General features: G+C 45.9%; 1 protein-coding gene across 1 annotated transcript in view; it reads left to right on the forward strand.

Moving 5' to 3' along the window:
- Nucleotides 1-26,035, forward strand: part of LOC119440668 (hemicentin-2-like) — a 216,503-nt gene that overhangs the window by 153,792 nt on the left and 36,676 nt on the right. The window contains exons 3-4 of the mRNA XM_049662188.1: nt 14,292-14,402; nt 20,535-20,738. Of these exons, the coding sequence (XP_049518145.1) occupies nt 14,292-14,402; nt 20,535-20,738 (315 nt within the window). The remainder of the gene's footprint in view (nt 1-14,291; nt 14,403-20,534; nt 20,739-26,035) is intronic.

Genomic DNA, 26,035 nt, shown 5'->3' on the forward strand with positions numbered 1-26,035 from the left:
ATGCAGACTTGAGTCTGCAGACTTGAGTGCAGACTTGAGTGCCCGAATGCAGACTTGAGTTAACAGACTTGAGTGCACGTCGCGCCTTGTCTAGTCCATTGCATGATGGATTTGAACTTCCTTTTGTCTCTTTCAATTCCCCTCCCTCCTTGCACGTGCAAAGCTGCAAACTATAGGGTCAAGTTAACCTTTCGGGCTCTCCTTCCTATCTCTGTCTCTTTATTGCTTCGCGCTGCAAACGCCAGCACACTTTACCACCCATGATAGCTCCGTTGCAATGGCGTTTTCACGGGCTCGATCCTGGGCGAAATCGCCCCATTTCTTTGTATAGCATACCCATCCTCGGTTGGTTTGCCATAGATGAAGAGAATGTGTTTGTTCAAATTAGTCCCTGCATTAGACTCTGCATGAAATACTGTTTTTGACTTGGATCCAGACTATATGCAGCAACGTCTAACAACCTGCCATCATTAGACAGATTATACTCGCACGCCAGCAGTGGGCATGTGCTTACACAGATAACGATGGCGAGCCCAGTGAGTGTGGCGTTCACAACGTGGTGCCCTACAAGTCATATATATACCACAAGCGCATCACTTCAGCCTATACGCTTAAAGCGTCCGTGTGGTATCGCGCCTAATTTATAAGTGGTGACTGACTTGCCTCAAAGTTGACTGCATCATGCACATTATGACATTATTGTGCACGAAATGTTCAGTGGCAGGGATAAGTTGGTTTCAGCTTCGGTATCAGGTTTCTCAGGCCGCGTTGAGCGTTGCTAGGTCACTAGGTGTCATAGAGTAGTGCCGACTGCGCTATCTCTCGCCGAATGCCCTAAGCCTGTGGCATCAAAGACAAAGCGAAGAAAATTTGGCAGCTCTGCTCAAGCCTGGACACCCTAACGAATCGACACGAAAAGGAAAGAGCATGTCTGATTCCATTTTGCGTCATTTGTATTTCCCTCTGCACTGACGTAACAAAAAACGCTATTTATAACTAGATAAGTACTTTCAGAACGAAGCGGCTTGCGTTAAAATTGGCGTGCTTGATCATGTTGCTTTGCCCGGAACTCGTAGCTTAGAAGATCTACACGGTAACTGCATTTACATCCAACGATTTAATCCAGCACATGTACTCCACCAAAAACGACCAAAACTAAGGCCTATGGAGCCATGGACAAAGGGCTCCACCCAAGTCATGAGTGTCCCAGTCATGAGTGAACCCAGTCATGAGTGTCCAAGAATACCCTGAAGGACTACCATTAGAGAACCTGTCAATAGAGACTAATACAACCCTTGTAAATTTTGTTTGCTCTGGTGCGCCAAACTGGTGGCTCTGAGCCGCACCTCCGTGCCAAAGTCAACCAGGAAGTGTCGCTGGCTCCGGCTAGTGATCCGCCCATCTCACAAGCTGAAGGTAAACACGCGTGTCCTTTAACCTCAGCCCTTGGCACCCGCAGTTTTGCGTCAGAAGCGCCTGGCTTGCTCGTTACTGGTGTATAGGGTCTAGTTCAAGTCTATGCACAAAAATCGGAAAAACAAAAACACCAAAGCCCGTTCGCCTCCTTCCTTACCGCTTCCCGAAAGGTGCTGGCAAGCCGCGTAAGCAGGCGGGCAAGCTACCACCCTACGCGGTTAATTACAGCAGCTTTCAGCAAACACTTATATGACCGGCTTGCTTACGGTGCTGAAAAAAAAAAATAACGGCTAAACACGTTGTGCCATCGCCTACGTCGTCTCGCGAGGGGTCAAAGAAGATGCTTCAGCTGTTTATGAATATTCAATCCACGATACGTGCCGGTGCTCCAGTGATGGCGACAGCCGTGACGGCACCGCCAAAGCCCCTGCTGCGGATAACGACCGTGATGAAGCACGCTGAGCTCCAGTCCTTGATGCGCAGACTGATGCGGGCCTTCCGATGATCCCGCTATCCCCGACCAGAGGGCCCCGTCGGCTGTGCTTTGTTCCACTTGTTCGGTGCACAGTGGTTAGAGAGCACAAGCATAGTTTCTTCACTGAAGGAAGTGGCGACGTCCTGACAATGCGTAACTGTGCTGTCATCCTCGGAATTGTGTATACTGTTTGTGTAGATCCATGCAGTCCAGCAAAACTTATTGCCTCATGAAACTGTAGGTGGCAAGCCAGATAAAAAGAGGCTAAAGACGTGTGCATAGATTGCTTGATCGGGGAATGGGAAAAGTAATGGGCACTGCTCACATTGCAATGTAAGATTTTTTGTTTTAGGTGAGACACACGTCATTCGAAATGCATTAGCTCATCTGAATTCGACACATTACCTTTCTCCTGCTAGCCAAAAATGTTAATGGGGGCTACAACGGCATCTTGCAGTATTAGGAACCCAAAGGCGCGTATCGCGAGCAGCGACAACTATTTCTATAACACTGTAGTGTTGAAGATAACAAGGAAGAGCTGATTTTAGCACCTAATCACCTTTTTATTTTCACAGAAAACACGCTTATAAACGATATGTAACTTAGTCTGCTTGCCGTCGTTTGTCCTTCTTGAACAATTCGAGAGCTACTGCTTAAAAAATGGCATGAAAGTTAACAACTTCCACTTTCTTCTGTGAGGCATGCCTTGACTTCTTGATGTCGCAAATATACTAGCAACATTGCAGACGTGTGTGAAAGTGGGATAGTTGGTTCAACGCGCCTTTTCAGGTAAACAAATCAGAAAGCAAGGACAATAGGACAGCAACGGCAAGCTAATTCTAACATGTTAGTAATCATAGTCCTTTTTGGCTAGAAAAGAAACTGCTTGCAGTGGAGGTAGCGCTTAGTTTACCTCAAATAATGGAACAAGACTTTCAGAATAAAGAAAGGGCAAACGCGGAAACGATGCATTTATAAATAATGAAATGTTACAACATTAGTCAACGAATAATTCAATTGCACATTTAGGAACCCCGAAAAAAGCGCGGTGGATTGGCCATCACCATTGAACTATAATGCGATGCTGTACAGAACTGAAGGTACCGGGGCGAGCCTGCGAAGCCCGATGAGAGCGATACGAGGTCGCTCCGGGCTGAGTGATTCATTACGACAGCGCGCGTGACCTCGGGCGCGGACGCGACGGGCTGCTCCTCACAGGATTAGCCTTGTCGGGAAATGAAACGGGCCGCTCGGCACGGTGCACCGCTCCATGCTTGCCCTGGTCTGCGGCCCGTCGGGTGCCCCGTTGTATTAGGTTCGTCATGTAATCCACGACTCCGCCTCAGAGTATCCCGTTTGTGTTTACTGCAGTCATGACACAAGTTACATACCCCTTTAATTTGGTATGTATAGGATGGCGCAGCGCGCTGAGCTGTAAAGCAAGACTCGCTACCTGGCAGTCCCCCACAGAAAAGTAAAGATAAATGTTCAACTGGGGTCACGTGGCCAAGTTTTGCGATGCGGGGTTGGCTTGCCCCTTTGGAATACCAACGTATAGCGTAAACCGGGCCGAAGCAGAAGAGCACATGAAGGCACAAACATGGCGCCATGTCTATGTTAATGTGATCAATGCGTTATTTTTGTGTCCCCGTTTAATCTTCAACACGCTAGAGCTGTATATGTCGACGTGATCGTGCACAACCAGAAGCTCACCCAGATTTTACCACAGATGCAATTTCTTTAAAATGGTTAGAATGTGCACTATAATTTTGATAGGGGCGAAATACAAAAACGCCTAAGTACCGGCCATTGAGTGCTTATTAAAGAAACCATGGTGGTCGAAATTCATCAGTGCCCCTCCATTAAGGTGTGCCGCTTAATCGTATCGTGGTTTTGCCACGTAAAACTACAGAATTTAATTTTATTCCAATGAACAAAAATAATAACTTTTAATTGTTATTGCGGATAGCTTATCCTACAAGAAGGATTAGTTATTAAATTATTCGCTTAGTTCAAGGAGCATCAGTGTCTGTGAAACACAGGCAATTTAAATAGCTTTAATTTTAGCATAATTGTGAGCCAAATTGCTTTTAGATTTGAAGCTTGGGTTTCCCATGAAAACTTACCTTCCATTTACGTTCCCTTTTTTCGTCATACATCTCGCGTAAACTGTAGAAACAAAATATGACATTCGTCTGAAAATGATCTATTGAGAAGGATCTTCGAGAATAATAATATACTGTCAAGAGATTTCCAGGGCAAGGCATTGTAAAGCGCGCTTTGATGCATTCAAATATAAAATTTCCTAGGGAAACGGAAGTACGGTTTCCTAATATAGAAAGCTTACGCTTCTCTGCGTCGAATAAAATTCAAGGTTCAATTATACGCGGTAAGATGAAACAAATCTTATTTTAAGAGGCCATACTACACTAGTGAACTTCAATGACTAATGGCTACAAGATTACGTGCTTTACAATGTCCCGCGCCGTATCTCACTTCAAAAAAAAAAAAATGTCCGCTACATTTACCTAAGCTTATTGCTGGGCTTAAGGTTGTGGAACCAATAACGGTACATACATTTTCGCTTTAAAGATTAATTTCAAGATTCAACACATGAAATTGAGCTAACAAATATGGGCATAAGAAACGAACCACCAAAAACTGCACAATTATGGAGGATGAAATGTGGTAGTGGCTATATGCGTAAAGGGACGCGCAATGAAATAATACACCTTGGAGTGTGCCTTAACGGCAAGACATACCGGGCAAACACAGATACCACTTGGAGATAATACCTCGGCACGAAACGATACTAAATTTGCATATTAAGTAGAATGAACCGAAGAAGGTTGTAGTGTCAGCACAGCCCTCCAAAGGCATTAATCAGGTTCGGGTTGGGAAATAAAGCAGGAGTGGGAGGGGACTGACCATAGTAGCATTGCTTAGAGTTTGGCCCAGCGCAGCCCTCCTTTTCCTTCTCGTTCACGCTGCTTTCTCCTTTGCGCGTGGTCCTGTAGCTTCTTTCGCACTGTTCGCGGTCGAGTCGTGACAGGCATGGTTTTAATCTTTGGTGGACTCCTCAAAATAATCCGATGGCACAGAGTGAGCTTACGCGACCAACGTCGCGGTCTCACTGGCTATTGTCCGAATAGAATCAGCCGCGACCGCCGCCGCCAGGATTGCATTCTGAACGGGACATTTCTGAGGAGGACGTGACACATCAAACTAACCGATGGTTGGTTAAGGCAGAAAAAAGGGTGCAATATGGCACGTTATATTTTTTAACTCTCCGACGCTCTTTGGTAGATTTTCCATCCCATGAGCTGGGCCATGCCTTTTTTTTATTCTATTGACGGCGATTGTGACAGTGTTTCAATAACTTATTTTTAAGAAACAGGTTTCTTTTGGCTGACTCTGCTGCTGTGGGAAGTCCATCAATCAGCCTTCTGGAAATAAAAAGAAGGTATTGTGATGGAAGGAAACTCACCTCTTAACCTGCTTAGACACACCTAATAGAGAAGCCCTAGCTTGAAGTATCATCTATAAGAAAAATTCTAATCAGGCAAGTCGGAGAAAATAGGTGTTAAATAAACATCTCCATCGCTTCAAGCGTTTAACGAGGAACATGATGCTTTCTTTACCTATGTCTAAAGTAGTTGTAGTAGCAGCGACACATGCCGAAAATGATGCAACGCAGCACCATTGTCTCTTATCCTTTACAAGGACATTGGACATTCCCCATTTGACAAGAGCACAAAAATGCAATCATTCTGGCAATGACCAGCTTTATAATTACGTATGAGGCCTTAGGTAAGTTTAACGCGAGCACTTTGTGGGCCTCGTGGTACACGCCCGTCCAAACGAGGAAAATTAATTGGCACCTAACGTAAAGTATCTACGCCGATGTGTCTGTCTGGACGAGACGCGATGGCTGCACGCGTGGTTGTGGCACCTGCGCGCTGAAAAATTTAGGACGCTGCTGGTTCAATTCAAGACAGGACCCCACCTAGCAGTCTCGCTAATGCCATGCGACTCAGAGGTCACTTCGGAACAGAAACCAACTGTTACGGTCTAATCTCGGCGAGCATTCGGCAGGCTTTGCGGCCTGTCTAGGCGCATTCGCCTACTGCACAGGCTGTAGAAACTGCACACTCGTAATACCAGAAGTTTGGGCTATGCGTATCCCTGGCCCCTAGGATGATATAAAGCTCTGCTAAGGAAGTTGTTTATCTATTTTGTGTCGACCATGTGTGATAGCTTGGGGCACGTTAGTAAAACGGGTGGTTTAGCTAATTAGTTGAGTATGCTAAGAGAAGAAAATGAAAGTCCCTACGCACACTAAGCCGCTACACCTAGGCGTTTTCTCGTCCTAATCTGGTATTTGTGCTCTCTCTCTCTCTTTCCGTTTAGTTTCCGTTTATTTGCTTTCTTAAAGCTGTGTATATAAAAAAATGAAACGAGCAGTGAAGCTCAGGGACACACAAATTAAAGACGTTTTAGACTGGAAACTAATATAGTGCAGCGTGGGTAAACATAACGAAATATGCAATGCTAAGAATAAAGGCTTAGCCGTTGAATCTTGATGCAGAGTCCCATTCAAAATTAGGCATGTGCATGTTGGTGTGCAGCTCACAGCACACTACTCATGCTTTGTTTCGTCTCATCTGATCCACTTGTTTATAGAACTTTTGTTGCGGATTAGCGTATCTCTTGGCAGGACCAAGCGCTGCTTACGCCTTGCAGGCAGCCAGACCTCACTGGATTGATCAGAATCCGCAAGTTTGTGATTCTGAGAAGAGGAGTGAAAAATAAAGAACCTGTAAATGTCACCTGAAAGTCAAACTTCCTTTGCACTCACTCTGTGAACTCAATGTATCAAGAAAAAAAATATAGCTGATGGGAGAAAAAATACAGAAGTCAAAGGAAGGAGTGACACAACAAGCGTCGAGCTGAAGGGAAACCAAGCAAAACAGAGGGAAAAAGGCCGAGCCTCACGAACAAGTGCGTGCTCACGCGAATGTCTAAGTAGCAGCTGTATAAAAGGATGAGCGCGATGGAGTGCTTCCGGAGTGGAAGTTTGCGTGTTGAAGTGAACGTAAGGTAGCGGCCACTTTGAAAGAAGCGACATTATTTTGATCATTGAACAATCTGGGGCTTCATTAGTGCTAACGCATGTACATTATTTCATTGTTTGCCTGTTTAAGGGCGACTGGGATTTCTTACAGGTCACAAGTAAGCTTTCGGTTTTCTATGCGTTATGTACTCTCTTATTTTTAACGTAGACACCACGAATTCGACTTTTCGGCCCTATATATATAGTAGGAAGAGTCGGAACAACTTAATCGAAAACAATGCCCCAGTCCTCTTCCGTGGAGAAAAAGGAGGCCTAAAATGTCTGAGCAGATGTCTGAGCAAGGTCCATGCGATGTTGAGGGAGGGAGGAGTCCGTCATTCATTCCTCCGGTGGATCGCAGGTCTATGTACAGATATATGATTGAGGAAACCTCGCAAGCCAGCTGTCCCAGGCTATGCAATATAACGGGGGGGGGGGGTTGCTCTGAAAGCCCACCGGCGTGGTATGGGAAACAAAATAGGTATGACGTATGTGCTCGAATGCTACATCACGAATTTTAGTTATGGCAAAAAGCTGTTGGACTGGTTTCACCCATCGAATTCTATTCCCATTACACGGAGCGTAGCATTAACATTACCCCTTGCTGTCCAGTGTCGCGAATTCGCGACATACAAGATAACCGTCGACTACACATTAACGCACAATTATGAGGAGCAAGATTGGCTTTTGTGTGTTCTCTGTAAACGACTTCTTTGTTAAAATCTTTCTATTGCCACTTCCAGACAATATTTTGAATAAGACACAAACTTGCATTCAGACACCTATACTGTAGTCGAGCACGTACAATTATACGTGTGTGTGTGTGTGCTCTAATGATATACGAGATGAGACTTGTTGAAAAATAAAATTGCGTTTTGTTCTCATGCGCTTGAACATTTATTCTTACCGCTATAAACCCTCAAGAATGGGAATTTAGCCGTAGAATAGCTGGATTGTTTCTACGTCGCGAATTCGCCACACTGGGAATTTGCTCCTTTCTTGGTATACTCCCACGGTTGGGTGAGAATGAAGTGCGTGATGAGTAAACAAATAGAAAAGAAACGTGCTTTAGCAACGCTAGTGAAATGAGGTGAGCAGGCCCACTGTTGACGCCTGTTGTTGTGACACTGGCGGTGCTTTCAGTCCTCGGTTTCGTGCGCTCGGCTGCAATGGCGCCCTCAGGGTGTCGCTGTGTGTGCCGCTCGTGTGCTTTGTTTATTTTTGAGCGCGGGCGCATGGCTTGGCGAAGGGCTTCGACTAATTACGAGCTTTTGATAAGCAGAAGCGCTCATTTTATTTAATGAAAACACATTCTCTTAATGGATCAAGCAAGCCTACTGAGCACACGTCTTCCACCGGAAGGCGACAGTGATGACAAGAGTCTCATCGATGAAGCTTGCGAATACTATGCGTACAGACTTTTCTAATTACCGGTACGACGAGCGAGGACGATGAAAACAAAAACTGTAGTCGCTCCGAACGCGTGCGTCTTAGCGATTGAGAAGATACAGTGGACAAAGGTTTTACCGCAAGGTAAAGCATAAGGAGACGCGATCTGATATAGGCATCTTAATTGTAAACGTGAGCCTTTACTGCCGGAATAATATAAGGAGCACAATACATCCCAACATTCTGATGGGCGCGTGTTTTGCGATGTTGGGAGCTTCAAATGGCGCAGCCCTTTCACGTTTTGTTGTGGTTTGTATATTCTTCAGTAAAAAATTAATAAAATTAAAACAAGTGTCGAGCACGAACTAGAAAATTGGTTTGAGGTCTAAACTGGGTGGGGTGAAAAGCGCCGGTCTTTCACTCTATGCAGGCTCGCACCTCCTTTGTTCTCAAATGGCTCTCGGCGGCTGAGGGGGCCGGGCCGCCTTGCAACGGAAAGTGCCTTCGAGAGCTCGTGCCAAGCGCCCAATTAGGCAAAGGCGTGGTTGTCGCAGGGGGTTAACGCACTCTTTATCACAATATATAGATACGTTTGTGCCTGCATTTTATTTATCCTTCGGTATAAAAGAGAAACTGATCGAAGCTTTTCCGAGAGCCGGATATTTTTCGTCTTCGCACAGCCTCTTGTACGAAGGTTTCTTTTTTTCTTTAAAAAGCAATAAGAAGGCAAAGGAAAGAGCTGGCGACTAAAACAAAACAATTTTCAGTGTTCGCATCATCTCGGTACATTTCAGTACTTATTAATCTCGGCTCAGTTTTACCTGAGACACGTGCGGAATAAATTTCAGTTTAGTTGAGCCTGCTGGCGGACGTTCCTGGCAATATTGTGCTCGCTCATTTTTACTGAAGACGACACATGTTTACAAGGCATGCAAAAAAAAAAAAAAAAACGTGCGCAGCTTGCACTAGTGATGCAATACTGGAGTAAACAGCGGAGCTCGTGATCGACCTAGCTTCTTTCAGGTTTGACTAGGCTTGGCTAAGTTTTGCTAGGAAATGCTAAGTGCTGCTAGGCATGCTATTCTGAATCGGCTCGCCGCCTGAAGCGCAGATTATCGCTTGGCTGTGCGACGCACTTCAAGATGAGCGGATTCTTCTTCGGATGTCCGGATCGTCTTTGGTCGTCCCATGTCAAGGGTACATGTACTCGCCACAGAGTCAACGAGAGTTCTGCCGCCGTCGCGGTGTCTCCGAGCTTTATCTTCCCGGTGACGTCACTGCCAAGCGGCGCCTTCACACTTGCCGGGGCGTGGCTGTTTGAAATAGGGAGCCCACATAGGCTCCCTAGTTCGAAATCTGCCGAGCCGCCGCCAGAGGCGCCTGCTGTCTTCAGTGACACCGCGCGCGCTCGTCGCGAACGCGGGGAAACGGGGAAACGCGGACGGCGTCGGCAGCAGCTCTGCGCGTTGCCTCGTTGGTGCTGCTACAATTTTTTTCTCTCTCTAGCTCTCAGTGTTTCTTTTTATCTCTATCGTCCAGTGCTTGCCCCAGCTGCGTCTGTATTTACAATGAGTGTGCATGACGCCGGTGTGGCTCAGCAAACCTGCTTCAGCATATATTGTATACGCTGATTAGGTGGACGAAACGGAGCTTTGTCCAAAGCCTAGAGTACATGTAAGCGCTTTCGGAGCTAATTGCGGCTTCTTCAAACAGCGCGAGCAGCGTATGTGGTGCTTGTATTAAAAGCGGGGCTAGAATGTATCCCAAGCTGTCCAAAGTACCCGCTTAATAAGTAAATCAGGATTAGTGTGTTTTGTTCTTCGTTCTTTATCCGGCAAACACTTTGAAGGAGCGGCTTGTCATGTTTCTGACTCAGTGAGATCCTCGGTGTGGTCACTATGGAAATCTATGCCTAATTGCCCGCGGGTGTTCTCATATGCGATAGATTTGTTCTTGCTGCGTGCGAGGCTTGGAAGGTAACTGTTCTGTACTTTGTAATAGTTGGTAGCAAAGACTATTATCGCTAGTCACTCACTTACTCTGGGGACCGTCACGAAACGTTCAGCTTCGAACATTCGTGTGTTGTCGTGGTGTATAGTCGCAGTCTCCCATGCTTAGGCTCATTGATTCAAGAGTGAGCCCATTCACCTATTATTGAGATAGCAATTATATGGACACTCCAAGCGCATTTCTGTCGTCTACGTCACCGTCGTCGCCTTGAGGTTCCGTATGAAGTCCAACGGCGATAAAATCGTCGCTGCTCGCCGTGTACTGTATGTGCGAGTGAAAGCGCTCGAAGGACGCGCGCTTTCACGGAGAGCGAACGTACGACGCAGAGCAAACGCGACGTCTTGCGTAGCGTGAAAGGCCGGGGGGGATAAGAGGGAGGAAAGGGGGGGGGGGGGGGCGACGATGTGCTGCGGCACCAACTGCGTATCTTACGACCGGGCGCAAGGGGAACTGGCGACTCAATCTCTCACGCGAAAGGAGGAAAGCGGGAAGGCAGCGCGGGAGGGAGCGGGTGCTGCTTCTACTCGGCCAGCAACTGCGTACTTGTACTTTGCGCGGCTGCGGGCGGTCGCGCTCACCGTATCTTGAAAGCGATCTGCATACGGTTCCTACCTTTGTATGCGCTGTGCCTTCGCCGCTCAGTTTCCGTTGAAGCGATCGACCACGTGAACCTTCGCTCACTGCTGCTGCCGTCCTTGCTCACGGCAGCGTTATGACAGTGGCTGTCTGCCGTCATCGAGCGTGATCTATTCATGCTTGGTTGTGCGCAGCGACACCATGCTTGTTAAAGTTAGTAAGCCAATGTGTTCAAGTTTATACAGCCGATAAAACTACCATCCTTACTCCGTATAGCTCTTTATTAATTTGCTATCGCAATTGATGCTTCGCTTTTCGGGCGAAACTGCGACTTTTTTCGTTCGTCTAGAGCAAATTGCGCCGCGAAAATGGTCTATTGCACGTTGCAGGTTTTATCACAAGAAATGTGACAGGCATGCGTTGTCTGCTTTCCAGTCAGTGGAAAGAAGGCACATGGCGGTCGTCCTGCTTCAAGAGGGTCGTGCCTCATGTACTCCGCTGTATGAAGCCTGAGATGGACAAACTATCTCAAAGGAAACCCCGATAGTGACATCTATGTTTGTTCCTCGATATTGCGTGGCCACAGTATGCGTGGCATTAGTTATCCGGGCGGCGATTTATGCTGGAAAATAGCAAAAATAGGGGCGCAGCAACTCTTTTCTCGCGTCCACTCCTAGCGCCGTGATTTATGAACACAATTTCTTTCCCTTTCTTTTTTTTGTTTTCTCGTACTTTCCCTTTCGTCAAACCAGGTTCCTCTCTCGGTACCCCAAAATAAGGATCGACAGCAAATCGCAGCTCATGTTTATACAGCGCTAATAGGACGTCGTCGTCGCTAGTCGCTGCTGCAACGCCCTTCTCCCCTCTGCTTCGGCGAACAGCAATGAGGAGTCGTTAAATAAGCCTCGAGGGAGGCAGCCTTGGCGTGGAGAAACAAGCAAATTCGTCGCCTGAGGCACTCCGCAGCAGCATGGAACAGGCGCTTTAATTTCACAGCGGGGCGTGTGCGCCCCTTCGCGCATCTTATTCAAACTGACCGCTCTTTCTTTTTGCCTGTCCTTGTCTTCGCCATTCACACAGCGCTCCCCGGGGAGGCAGCTTTGTTTCAGACGTTCCCGTTGAAGTAATTTAGTGCAGCAATAAATAATAGCATTTAACCCGAGCGGCTGACCGAAGAACTTGAAATGAATTACTGTTATCGCCAATTTATTGAAATAGAGCAAGATGTGTTAAACAACGCCCTCCCTCTTCCCCTTTAACGAGAATAAAGGAAACGTATGAGCTCCTAAAGTCATGAAAAAAGAAAATTTTACCGAGATAATTTCTTCCAACAATTTCCTGACATGCTGCATCATTGTGACATGGTTGCAAAACAAGGAAAAATTCAAAAAGTCGCAGTTTCGCCCGAAAGGCGAAGCATCGATTGCGATAGCAAATTAGTAGACAGCTATACGAAGAAAGGGTAGTAGTTTTATCGGCCGTATAGAGTTGTAAATATTGCTTGTATTTGTAAAGTTGTAAACATTCGCTTACTAACTAAATAAACAAGCATGGTGTCACGCGTCCACAGATAAACATGAACACATCTCGCTCGATCACCGCGGGAAACTCGTCAAAACGCTTGAGTGAGAAAGCGCGCCCGCGGCAAATTGACCTTTGCGCTGTCTCTCGCTTCAACGCGAACTAAGCGTCGAAAGCACAGCGCAGACGAAGCTGCGGGCACTCGGCGCATGCATTTTGTACCCATCGCAGATCGCTTTGAAGTTGAGGCGTCCACGGGCGCACACGTAGGCCACATCGCTGATCGCTTTCAGGATAGGAGCCCGCATTGCAGCTGCGTGTGCAGCAGCTGCAAGAGCAGAACGCGACCCCCTCCCCCAAAATCTCCGTCGCCACCTCCGCAGGCCTCGCGCGCGAACGAGGACCGCGCACGCTTCCGGCCACCTTCCTCTCTCGCGTGCCCGAGATTAGGCTGCAGTTACCGGCTCACCCTCGCACGCTTTCATTCGCACACACAGCGTACGGCGCGAGGCGACGGTTTTATCGCCGTTGTACTTTATACGGAACCTCACGGCGACAACGACGGCAATGGCGACGGCAAAATTGCGCTTGGAGTGTTCATATAATTGCTATCGGAATAAAATTTACCGATTTGGACGATAAAGCAGGCATCAGCTAAGAAAAGGCGCAGTATTTCATTAGCTGAGAATGACAAGGGTGTCAGATATTTCGCCATGCAGCAAAATTCACAGAGAGGGTCAAACTCATAAACTATGATCCTACTTGAATGTTCTCCTTTGTGTGGTGCAAGCATAATGAATAATATTGCGGCACTGTTTAGCGCAACCTTCAACAACCTGCGAATAACTGCAGCACTGAGCAAGGTGAACCCGGGGTCATGCAACAAAATCATTTAAACAATCCTTTAATATTGTTCGAACTATTATATTTTTCAGACGTATTATGGAGATCAGGATGGATGGATGGAGGTCATGATTTTGTCTCGTTTCCTGATTCAGATGCAGTTTGATTGCACCACTTCCTGCCATGTCTTTATTGATCTGTTTTAGGCTGAGATAATTTATACCATGTCAATCGTCTTTCGATTCTATAACAAAACAAAGTATCTTATACCTGAAGCGCTAGTAGAGCTATGTCGAAATATAAAAATTCGTCGGCCCTTCCACTCCGTGAAGATGGTTAGCAAGCGATGCTGGAACGTGCAGCCCCAGTGTTTATCACTGGGTTAATCCCAAGGGTTTATCAAAGTATTTCTCAATTATGAGGTTACACACACGTTCGGCTGCGACGGAGAGAACGACGTCACTGATGGTATGCCCGCAGTCCGCCGTTGTCGCTTGCGTTCGATGTCCCGAGTTTGCTCGGTGGCGTGGTTAGCAGCATTCGCCCGCCCCATTGCCGCTCGCAATTCTTCAAAATTATATTGCTTCAAAATTAACTCTGACGTAACACAATGAATGGCTCATAACCGCGTAAACACGGCCTCCCCATTACGATGACAGAAGAGAAGTGAAATTCTACGCTGTAAGGATGAGCGGCAACGCGGCCAGCTGTGGAAGCACACGACGACGCTCGAGCCAATGCTGATGATGGTAGCTTTCTGTGGACAGACGATTTCGCCTAGCACTATAAAGCTTCGCTTTAAAGGTATCGTATGCTCAAACATGGGCGATGGCTGTACTGTGTTTTCATGATGTATGGTGTGTTCTTCGTGTTCAGAAAGTAAAAAATAAAATTAAAACAATTCAATCAAAACAGGTAATTCAATCTATCTTTTTTTCTTTCTCCCAGTACCTCCCAAGCGTCCCGTCATAATGGACGAAAATGGCACGAAGATTGACAACATCACCAGGCCGTACCTAGAGGGCGAAGACCTCACTCTGACCTGCGATGTCCACGACGGTGAGTTCCTTTCCTACACTAACTGGCTCTGTTTCTCGCTCAACTTCCTACCATGTTATTAAATATTGTTGTCTGTACACCTTTGCACACCATATAGGTTGCTGTTTTGATAATTGTGCCCCTCGTAACTTGTGTCACAATTGAAAAATCTGCAGGTGCCACGTGGCTGCACAAAACAATGTAATGTTGTTTACCGTTGCATAGAGTAAGTATGACTATTTTTTGTATTTCGCCTTATTGCATAATTAGTTATTTTTATTTAGTCAACTTCTGAACTATTACATTTAGAGTTATATTAAGAGCAAAAGTGTCATTGCCTTGGTTCTGTTCAGCTACGTGACACTTAAATATATTTTGAGAGAAGAAGGGAGAACCAAGGGGCTCGATTTTGTTGATCATGACAAACTAAAGCCAACAGACAATGAAGCCAAGCAAAGCACCGGGGAAATTAAGTGTGGTTAAAATTGGAATGCAGAAAATAATGAAGAAAAGGTAATGAAAGTGGACGAAAAGATAACCTGTCGGATATTCCACATCCACCCACCATGGTTCTGAGTGGCGCTGGCTAACACTCCTAGGGCAAGATCTATTAATGATAAATACCCAAGTTAGTGGACGAATTGATGGCCGTCACCGTAGCATAATTGTTAGTGCAACGCACGCGTAATGGGGAGGTTGCAGGTTCGGCTCCTACCGGTGATAAGTTATCTTTACGTCCACTTTCATTTCCCTTTTCTTCATTATTTTCTACATTCTAATGTCAACCACACTTAATTTCCCCGCTGCTTTCCTTGGCTTCATTGTCTCTTGGCTTTATGCGGTCATGATTTACATATATTTTAAATTTTAGAACTAGTTACGTGGGGCACCCAGTATATAGCTGAGCAATCTGTGCCTTCTCGTGTACAATTTCTCTTTCCCGAACGTAAATATGCGACTGAAATTCCTCCGATTAGGAAGCCACTCGAATTTTCAGAGCGAATACCAACAAAATAAGTTTATTAATTCAATCTCAGCGTAGCGGAGTTCTCCCAACTCCTTGATCTTGGGTGAATTATTAAGCTCCCGAAACTATTTGTAGATGTGGTATGCGACTGCTGCGGTGGATGTTCATGGGTGTGCGACCTTGTGAAAGGCTATACATGCATGCAACCAGATGGCAATTCTCCCAACGACTCGTTTAATGTCCGAAAGCTGGCCTGAATGTCAGGCGACTCTGGTTCCTCCCCATCGAGAGATCCGTAGAAAATACAAAAGATAATTAGGTGTTGAAGAACGATTAACGTGGCACCTTTACGTAGGATACCGTCATGGCAATTGACCAGTTAGCCGGTGCTTTGCCACCGGCTTACATGTAGGGTCTTCGTGAGGTAGCTTTTTGGGAAAAGACCATTGCCAGGGTCTGAAGCCATGCCCATTAAATGCTGCTGCGGCTTCCCAAAGTTACTGCTGTTGAAGGAGCTGGAATGACTCCAAAACACGTGGTTTAAGTATTCGTCTTACGTAGTTGGGTGTTTACATAAATGGTCTAACTCCTTTACCGGGGCTGTGTTTCTGGGCTGCATAATTACATGAAATTTACAGTTTCTAATATTGATAAGTAGCTCCTTAATCTTCACGTAAGACTGATGGTTGAGTTTCACTGCCTCTGTTTCAAAAAATTATTTTGCATACCTTCTTGTGGACGGCTTTGCGGCTGTGGTAATCTACATACTGCTTATCCAGAACATGAAATGTAGCAATTACTATCACTGTGGTGTGCCGTGTAGTGATCCAAAGGCTGTACATAAAAATAAAACAAGGAATTCCGTATTGAAAATTAAACAAAACACCAATATGAATAATAAAAACAGTATTATTTAAAGGCATCGACTCTTCCGATGCAGCTGAACACGTGCTTCTAATGACGTCGAATGAACGCATCAACGCGCAAAACATGTGGCAAGAATTGCCTCTCCAGAAGAGAACAAACACACTGTGTCCATTCAACCGCATTCAAATGGCCATGTATGGACGTCGCTTGAAAGAAGCAACGGGCCGAAAAGGTCGTTCAGCTCAAAGAAGGTTGCGCATGCGCAAGCATTTGGCATATAGGCGATACTTTGCGAATGATGACTTCGGAAAGCATTGCGTATTGCATTTTTATCACCCCTAACAGCCTTGAGATATGCTTTCTACTCTGTGATCATCTATGGATCGTTGAATACAATTCAGGCAGACAGGGTGGGCAACAGTCGGTGGTATTGCACAGTGATGGCACCGACGCAACGAACTAAAGGCAAAACGATCGCCTGCTCCTCGCCATGAACAACAACGCTCTTCGCTTGAAGATTGTGCCATTTCAAGTGATGTTTTGACAATCCTCTTAGGCGTATTTTTATATTTGAGAGCAGATCAATGACCGCAGCTCTGCGGCTTCTGGGCATGTCTTACAGTAGCAGCTGTGACCGACTGTGGTTATGAAAAGCGTAACGTCTCAGTCCAAGGGCAACTGTTCTTTTCAATGTCGTTGCTGGTCGGCCATTTGATTGTGGCATTCTGAAAGTCAAGAAGAAGATATTTGTGAAACTGAAGTGGCGCTCTTGATATTATAGTAGCGGCAAGGTTTGTCCGAATTTAGAGCTAATTATATTGTCTAACAAAATCCAAAGGGAAGAAAAAAACGTATCTTCCGGCTCTAGTACATACGTTGAAAATCGTTGTTATTATTTTCGTATACATCTAGGTGACGGTCACTACTGAGAATACCGTAGAAAATAATTTGTTTTGTCCAATGGACACGCGCCTTCAGCACTTTATTCTTCCCAAGTATTGTTATTCACAAATGACCGCTCAACGTGGCGTGGGACTAGTATCTAGCATTTATCCACAATATAATTTCCGGTCCTTTTCGTACAACGGTGATCCAGCGCACATGTTCCTCCACAGCACTCTAATCATAAATAAATTAAATTCTGGTGTGTTGCTTGCCAAAACCTCGATATGATTATAAGGTACGCTGTAGTAGCGGGCTACGGATAAATTTGACCACCTAGGGTTCTAAACACGCTCCTAAATGTAAGTTTACGATTCTTTTTCCATTTCGCCTAAATTAAAATGCAGCCGCCGTGACCGGGATCAAACGTGCGACCTCAGCAGCCAGACACCATAGCCGTTCAGCTACCGCACTGGGTAACACTTTAACTATCAATGTTTAGGCGGTGCGGGCTGGCAATAATATTTTTCTTTCCTTTTTTAGGCCCACACTACTTTATGTTTATTCTTTTGTGCTTCTCAGAATTATCCTCGTAATCCAGTCGTTTACAGAAACGTCTTGATAAACCCAAGAAACGCAGAACACCATGAACAAACGTATTGTTGTGGTCTTTGCCTCGACGAATATGGTGTTACATTCTTTCCAACACGCCTTCCCCGCGACTTCGCTGAAATCACTTGCAGTACGTATCTGCAAAGCTGCCGAAGAAAAGGGGAGAAAAGCAAACAGCCGGATTCTTGTGAGTTCGCCTTCGCATCTTCTCTTGCATGGCTACCCGAGACGACATCAAGCTTAAGCTCTCGTACAACGCTGGAATTAAAAGCGGAACTATATAGGAAGTTGCGGCGTCTGCAGTGACGGATATGCCAGAATAAATAGGGGAAAAAAATAATGGCGCAACATTCCCTCCCCAAAAGCGTATGGAGGAAAACAAGCGACGGCATCACGGGCCTCCCACTGCGCTCAACGAGAAGTTATGATCCACAGAGGAGCCGACGAGGTCTCGCAGCCGCCGCCACTGCGCACTTCTCATGCGGCGCAGACTGAGCGGGTGGAAAGCATTGTTTTCAAGCATGCGATTTCTGGCGCTGACGGCTTCGCACGAAGAAGAATGTGTGGGTCTCGCATTTGTCTTCGTTGTTCGCGAAGTGGGAGGGGGGGGGGGGAGGGGGCGGGGTTCAGGCACGCTTGCATTCGGGAATACTGCCTTTCCACGTTGCATAACTCAGCAGAGCGGTGCGCCAGAAACAAAACGCGCGCGCACTCGGGTGAAGCAACCCCGTTATTTTTTTTTCCCATTTATGCCTCCACTCAACCCGTCCAAATTTGCCGCAGACTTACCCTGTCGCTGTATTCCGTATAGGTTTCGCCTGTCGGCCAGTCATGCGCAGTTTTCAAAGAAAACATAGCCCCTGAGAAAGAGAGAGAGATACATTGAGACTGTTATAAGCGGGGATATGAAGACAGGCAATCCAATATGGTTTTTCCTTTGTCTGGCGGCCGCGTCCTCTGTTGGTTTGGAACTGCTGCTCCATTCCTCCCCCATTTTCCCGGCTTTATTCTGGCTTGCAAGTGACAGTCCTATTGATGCCATTAACTTTCCGAGCATCTCTACTGCTCGATTCGGCAGCGGCGTGCACTGCTGGCGCGGGCTGCATTATAAATGACCAGAACTTTTCTCGGCGAAGCCAATGTAGTGAATCGCGAATATCGGATTTGCCGCAAGCGTTTTCTAGAACCGCGATGCGGTTGCCGCTCGCCGTATCAAATGTGGTGGCTGAGGCACCAGCTCTGGGGTCCCGTGACTAACGTTACTGAAGAAAGCAGCACACGACATCCGTTGCTCTTGCTTCGGCCATCTTGTGTATTACCGGGCTTGGCTCATCTGTTTTGTGCTAACAGCGTTTGCCCTCGGCCCCGATGTGTGTTTTGGCCTCCAGAGACGATATTTTTTCTATGTGTGGTTTGTCTGTGTCAATTCAACTTTGTGCTATCTCGCGCATTCAAGCGTGAAAACATTTCTCCCCCCCCCCCCCCTCCCCCGAAATCGTGCCAAAAGGAGCGATATACATGTGAAAGTTTTTGCTTGAAGGTCTCTCACGCGCCGTTGCAGCATCATTGTGTCACGTGTGGCTCGATGTGGCCCCGACGAAAAGCTCTTCGTTTCTCTATGGGATGAATGCCACACCTTTCTGTGACAGTTGTGAGAGTGCGGATTCTATCGAACATCTCCGCTGCATTTGTCCCCGCTACGGCGACCAAAGCTTTCTACTCCGCGCCACGTTAGGCCACCTGGATTCAAGATCATTCACGGGGTCAAAAGTGCCTGAACCATGGCCACATGCCTCACAAGCCCGGAAAGCGATGCCTGCAGTTCCTGAAGTCAACGAACCTCCGTGAGCAACAGTGCTTTCGACGTTCACCTGTGGACGAAGCGACACCCTCAGTGTTGTCTCTCCTTCCTTGCTTTCTATGTTTTTCATCGATTTACCCCTTTACCCTGCCTCGGGTAACAAACCGTGGACCTGCGTCTGGTTGACCTCCCTGGCTTTCCTTAACTCGCATTTCTGGTTAAAATCCCTGCCTTCTCTCTTCCTCTTCTTCTCTCTTCCTCCTTTTCTTTCTCGGGGGAGATAGAGAGAGAGAGGCTGTCGCAAAGCACCGAATAGTGATGGACCTTTGTCTATCCTCCCAAATTGCCTTACGGTGGAGTGGCTTAGCTGCACGCCTTAAGCGAGCCAGTTACCGTGTTTCCGGCAAGCCGTGCCTGCTGCTTGCCTCAGTAAAACGTGTTCGTGTTTAGCGAACACAGCGACCATTCTTTCGGTTTTTTTGCACTTCTCTTTTAGAATCATCCTATTTTGTCGGCATGACACAGTGGCGGAGTGTTTGACACAGTGTTTATGCATGTGATTCTTGTCATTTCTTTTACATGTTGTGCTAGCGCAACAACACTTGCAGGTTACCCTTCTCCTTTTTGATACCTTTCGTTATTTTTTTTTTTGTTTCATTTCATCATAAGAAGGGAGGCGGTAAAATATCTAGTGTATATGGGCTTGTTTCTTATGTACAAATGAAAGCCAAAGACTTTTACCAATGCCCATTTGTTCACCGCTATTTACTTGTAGGTCGGTGCATATTTTCTACTGCGAAGTTAACTTGTAGCAACTAGTATTCGTAGTAACTTATGCAACTTTCAGTGCACACGTACACGTATAACGTTCGGAACAAAGACCACAACTAAGTGCGAATATAACTAAAGTCGCACTGTCTTAGGAAGCGATACGAGAGTTTATTTTAGAGAATAGCGCTGCCTAATAACATCAAGTTTACTTTACGTGATAAATAAAGTTTTTTTTCGCGCATATTTATCGCAGGTCAGCCAGAGCCCGTGGTGACATGGTGGCGCGGCTCGGAACTTCTACAGCAAGCGCTGAGCCGCACTTCGGGTGGGCATCCACGCGCCACGCTGTTTCGCCTGCGGCTTACGCGTGCCGACTACCAGGCGCGACTGACCTGTCGCGCAACCAACAGCAACATTACGCTGCCCGTGGCCACAACCATCGTTGTCAATATGCACTGTAAGTACACGCTGCTTTGGGTGCCAATTGCACGGCATGTTCGAGCCGACGCTGTGACACAATGGCATCGAACAATGCTGGAACATTTACACATTCTTAGAATTTATCACTACCATGATATCGTGATGAATTTAACGGCACCATTCAAACTAAGGCACAGAGAATGCAAAATATTTGTTGTCATATTTTACGTTAGTATGCAAACCGTTTTCAACTGCACGGGACGGTACAGTGCGCATCGGACTTCTATGCGAGCACAGTAACATGTCTCTACGGAAGCTACAATAATCCAACATCACTGCTGCGATTTGAACTTTCCTGTTTAGGTTTCATTTTAACACCAAAGTACTGTTCCCTCATGCCTAGCGCATCGTAGCAGAAATGGTAAAGAAGTGTAATTGAAACATCAATTCCTGATGCGTGCTACGTAGCACTCATGTCCGAGGGGGTGTGATGTGGTATCAGTATTTTATATAAAAGTAATTGTTTGACAATCCAATCAGGACTACAGATTAGGCACATGGCTGGCCTAATATTAGTCAGGCACGCGATATAAACAAACGCCAGAACACCAAGGCCCGTATTCACAATGGTGTTTTCACGCATGAATTGATCGTAACCTCTTGTGCCAGCCAATAGTGAGGCTGGACATAAAACTAGCGAAGGAGGCCGGTGAATGGGGCAGACATCTCTTACAAATAAAGAGCTTTGTGAATTCGGTCCCTCATTACCTCAAAAACAAGCGCTTGACTCATATAGAGTGAAGTAGAAATCAATAACCCAGATGTATTACCGAAATTGGTACCAACTGTAGTAAAATACCTCTTTATCTCTTTATACCCATCTGAGTGTTTCAGTAGATTTTTTTACTAGGTGAACTATGACGTTTCAATTTGCGCTTGAGCTCACTTTCGCACTTCACACTGTAGACAGAACACAGGGTAACTAAGAACCGTTTCTCGTTGCAACAGCGTTATCCGTATCCTCGTAAATATAGAGCTGGTTTTGGCATCTCTTATGAGCCCACCCGAGAAATTATCGCCAGCAAAGTAGAGTTTTCTCTGCCGAATTGGAGCGTGGTTCAGTCTGCGCCACTTGTTAGGCGATAGTATGATGGGCTTTTTGAAAACTGTATGCTTGTAGTTGCCATATGAACATATCTACTAAATGTATAGCCAGAAAGAATGTTTCATCCTGTGAAACCGATTCTCAAAGCAGGTGGGATCTGCAACCGTTTTGTGTAAATTTAACATCTTCTGCTGTAAATACTTTCCTCACCTGCACTATTTTGGGACAGGTTGTACATAGGACGGGAGCAGGGACAGAGCATGCTACAACTTACATAGGTTCATGGGCAAGTGTATGAGAGATAGTTTGTGAAAGCTTAGCATGGTAAAAACAAGCACAGGAATGACAAGCGAGACATGTCTTATGTCAATGTCTTATGTGTGTTCCTCTTTCTTTATATACTCAAAAACTAGCGCAGCGGCCTGCTTCACCGGGCGGACGGCCATTATGGTTGTAAGAACTAAACCAGCTGAAAAAAAATTGCCCGCCAATCCACCCTGTGAAGGTGGTTGGAAAGCGAAGCTTCTTACGGTGATTGCGGCGACTGCGGTGCCTCCCAGTGACTGCGGCGCACTTGATATTTCACACACTACAACGTAACTTTCACCGCGGCCTTTATTATTATTTACTTCACAACAATGTTCACTACTGCTTTATGATCGGTCTGATATACACTCAAATTTTCAGTTTTCACTGTAGTCACATTCTTTGCCAAGGGTAAATCAATGCACGTTCCGCGAATGCACGTTCTGCCGTCTTTACTTTCCGTGGTCTACCATAGTGGGGTAGTCTAGAAAATGAACCGAAGCAGTTACTAGGCTGGAAGGGTTTCGAATGACGTCAACCCTCTTTCAAGCAGCTGCATAAGCTTTGCAGCAGCTGCAATCTAATCTTACGGACCGCGCCGAGCCTGTTTCCGTTGTTTGCCCGCAGCCCTTATCATCCATCATGTTGGCTCATCACTTTGAAGCTTGCTTTTGTGGTTTTTCTTGCGAAATCGAGTGCTTAGTTGTACGCTGAATGCGTGAATTCAAGTAAGCTATACTGCTATACCTGCAATTGTTAGCGGTTCGTCGGGATCGTTTTCTGATTACAACGACGGACACGACAGAACCCTTGGCTGGTAGAGGTACAAAGATTCGCTTTAAAAATGGAGATTATTGATCAAACGAGCGCACATAGGAGGTAAAGCACACATAGGAGCAACATAGGAGGTAAAGAAGTGCAGGTGGCCATGAAAGACATTCACTCTCCTGACGACAATAAATTGGGAGATTTGCGTCGAGCAGCAAACAAAGAAACGAAACGTTTGATTGACTACTCGAAAAGAAACCGTTCGTTAGGCCCAAGTGGAACTATATGACTTGTGTTATTTGGATTGTTCTGCGGCTACTAAGACTGAAATGTGCGCTATCAGTGCACTACATACGGCGTCATAGTAATGTAAGCTCTGCCTATGAAGACTGAAGCGCAGCCTTACCGGTATATGCACCAAATGCAAAAAGCTCGTCTCTGTGACCCAAGAAAGGACGGGAGAGTGAGATGGCGTCGGGAAAGGCGCCCATAAAATAATTGCTCCACGTGCATTTATGAACACTTGTGCTTTTTCGTCATGGATCCTAAGTCATTACTTCTTGCCGAGGAATAGTTTGGCTGCGTGGCACGATACGCAGAGCGGGAGTCGTAAAACCTCAGCAAGATTGCCAGCTTCAGTCTTCTGGCTCAACTAAGCTCGGTAAAACGAAAGCTTAATTGAAGCGAGCTGTTTTGTGCAAGCTACGATTATGTTGCTGAGCCAACAGCACCACTTGCAGTTATTCATATCACCAAGCATCACGCGGTGGGAAAAACTTTCTTTCGCTTTGATCATTGAGTTCTTTTGCCAAAGTCATCCGCACGCATCTCCCATTTGGGAAAGAAATTTCTCGGAGGCAGCCTACTCCATGATTAACGTTGTGCATATTCAGAGCGAAGCAAACGAGGAAGGTCGTAAAAGAATAGCAGTGGCGCAGGAAACAATTTGATATATTGCCTCCCTTCTTCAGGTCTCCGGAGATTTGCTTTTCTTTTGTTCATCGGTAAGGAAACAAGCCAAATTGCCTTCTTTGAAGTAGTCTCTTCCATCTTTACTGACAGCCGATTTTTAAAAAAAATTTTCGTTCGCGCTGTAAGAGAAGGATTGCGCTGATTTACACTCTACACAATTGTTCTTTGCTAAAAGAAAGACAGAGAAGGAATACGCCATGGGGCAACCTGCTCGACGAACGAGTGAACCAATAGAGTAAGTCACACGTCTCTAATGAGATTGCCATGACCGAAGATACGTGATTATTTTTCATCAAAAGTATTGTCGCTGCTTACAGGACGAGGTAAGTGGGAACGCCGATGGTTAAGTCATCCAAGTCAAAGGCTGTAGAACTTCGCAGCTACTTTAATCTGCGAAACGACCCATTTCTTCAACTTAGGCCTCAATTGAATGGCACGGCAAATTTTGCTATGAGTGTGAAGGCATTAGTTTGAATCGAGACCGATGGCATTAGTGGCACTGCACGGCGACGTCACTGACAGAGCCGACATGGATATTAATGACAATCGGAGTTCTCTTAAATTGTTCGGCTTGTCGTTACTTTAGCATCGTTTTTTTTTACTTCTTTCTTTTCCTCATGTTTCTTTTTTGGTCTCATGGGAGTTCAAGTTCGGCTTGTCGCACATTCTATGCGCCGGTGAAGACCAGACTTCTGTTGTCCGAGAAGAACATTATAGCTGTCGTGAACACCTCCCAAACAGCCACACAAGTTTTCTTCTTACTTGAACGTTATTATAAAATTTGATTAGGTGTATGTGCAACATGTGTCCATTAGCACACGCTAACGCTACTAGAAAAAGTAAAGCTCTAGCGCCAACAACGGATCTTTATTTAAGAAAGTGTAGTATGCCAGAATAAATAAAATCAGAAAATAAGCTTAAGGCTCCATGCTATTTCTGGCTAGGCTTTGCTGTTGCTGGTAATAACATACTAATGAAGAAAGACCAGAAGGTAGGCCAATTTAAGACTGGCTATCAAAGAATGTTGGTAAATAAACATTGCTAAATACAAAACAGAGCACCACGCAAAAGAAAGTGAAGTATAAAACACTACGCGCACAATAACACAAGAGGCCGACTAGAATATGATCATAGACATTGCGCATCAGCAGTGTTATCTAAGCGGTCACCTAGCATGATACGCCAAATCTAAATACTCTCAGCATCCGTCGCAACATAGAATCCCTAAAGCTCTTGAACTCATTAATTATCTCATAAAACACTTGTTTCCTTGGTACAGACATAAAATTTGTGGAATCTTCCACATCTACGAGGCATCGCCATCTTAAAAAATTCCCGGGGTTGAACGCGGTTAAACCGAGTTTGTCGAGCAATAGCATGGTTTTGCTTGATTTGGGAGAGGACACAGACGCTGCTTGGCGTGGCAGCAGCAGCGAGCGAATTGACCTTCATGCTGCGTCTCGCTTCAACGCGAACTAAGCGTCGAAAGCACAGCGAATGTGAAGCTACCAGCACTCGGCGCACTTTGTTCTCATCACAGATCGCTTTCAAGATATGGGCGCCCTCGCGGCGTACGCAGCAGCAGCCGGTAGTGGCAGGCTAAGTCCCAGTTTGACTTTGGCTGAGCTTGAAGGTCAGATTTATGGAACCAGGTGTTTTCTGGGTTAGTACCTGGAGTAGTAGAGCTATCACTCTAATATTGTACCATATCGGTCATGAACTAGTGCGTTTAATAGTATTTTCCCCATTTAAGCATTGAATATTGGAACTCGCTCCCTGGTGCCATTCGTCCCATTCCTATGGACGATTTCTTGCTTAAGCTTCAATGTTATTGGTCTATCTTCTGTTTTGTTTGTGTTTATTGCTCTCGCGCTGCTTATATTTGCACTTTGTGTGCGCTATACAACTGTATTATACCCAACTCCTGCCATAGCCCTAGCAGGCCTGCAGTATGTAAATAAAGAAGTAAATAGATCAATAAATAAACCAGCAGATCCCACGCCCTGTGGGAATCGATGTTATGCGAAGCAGTATGCGGGGAGCCTACCAAGTTAACGAAACGACCATGAGAGCACCAAGACTTAGGCGGCTGTTTCATGACCTAAATGACACGCATGTCATGTTCCCCAGGAGTCGCTTTAGCTATGCCTAAGAGACCTTAAGTCCAAAGCCTTAGTCGTGCT

Source organism: Dermacentor silvarum, chromosome 2 (genome assembly GCF_013339745.2).
Source record: "Dermacentor silvarum isolate Dsil-2018 chromosome 2, BIME_Dsil_1.4, whole genome shotgun sequence".
Taxonomy (NCBI): Eukaryota; Metazoa; Arthropoda; class Arachnida; order Ixodida; family Ixodidae; genus Dermacentor; species Dermacentor silvarum.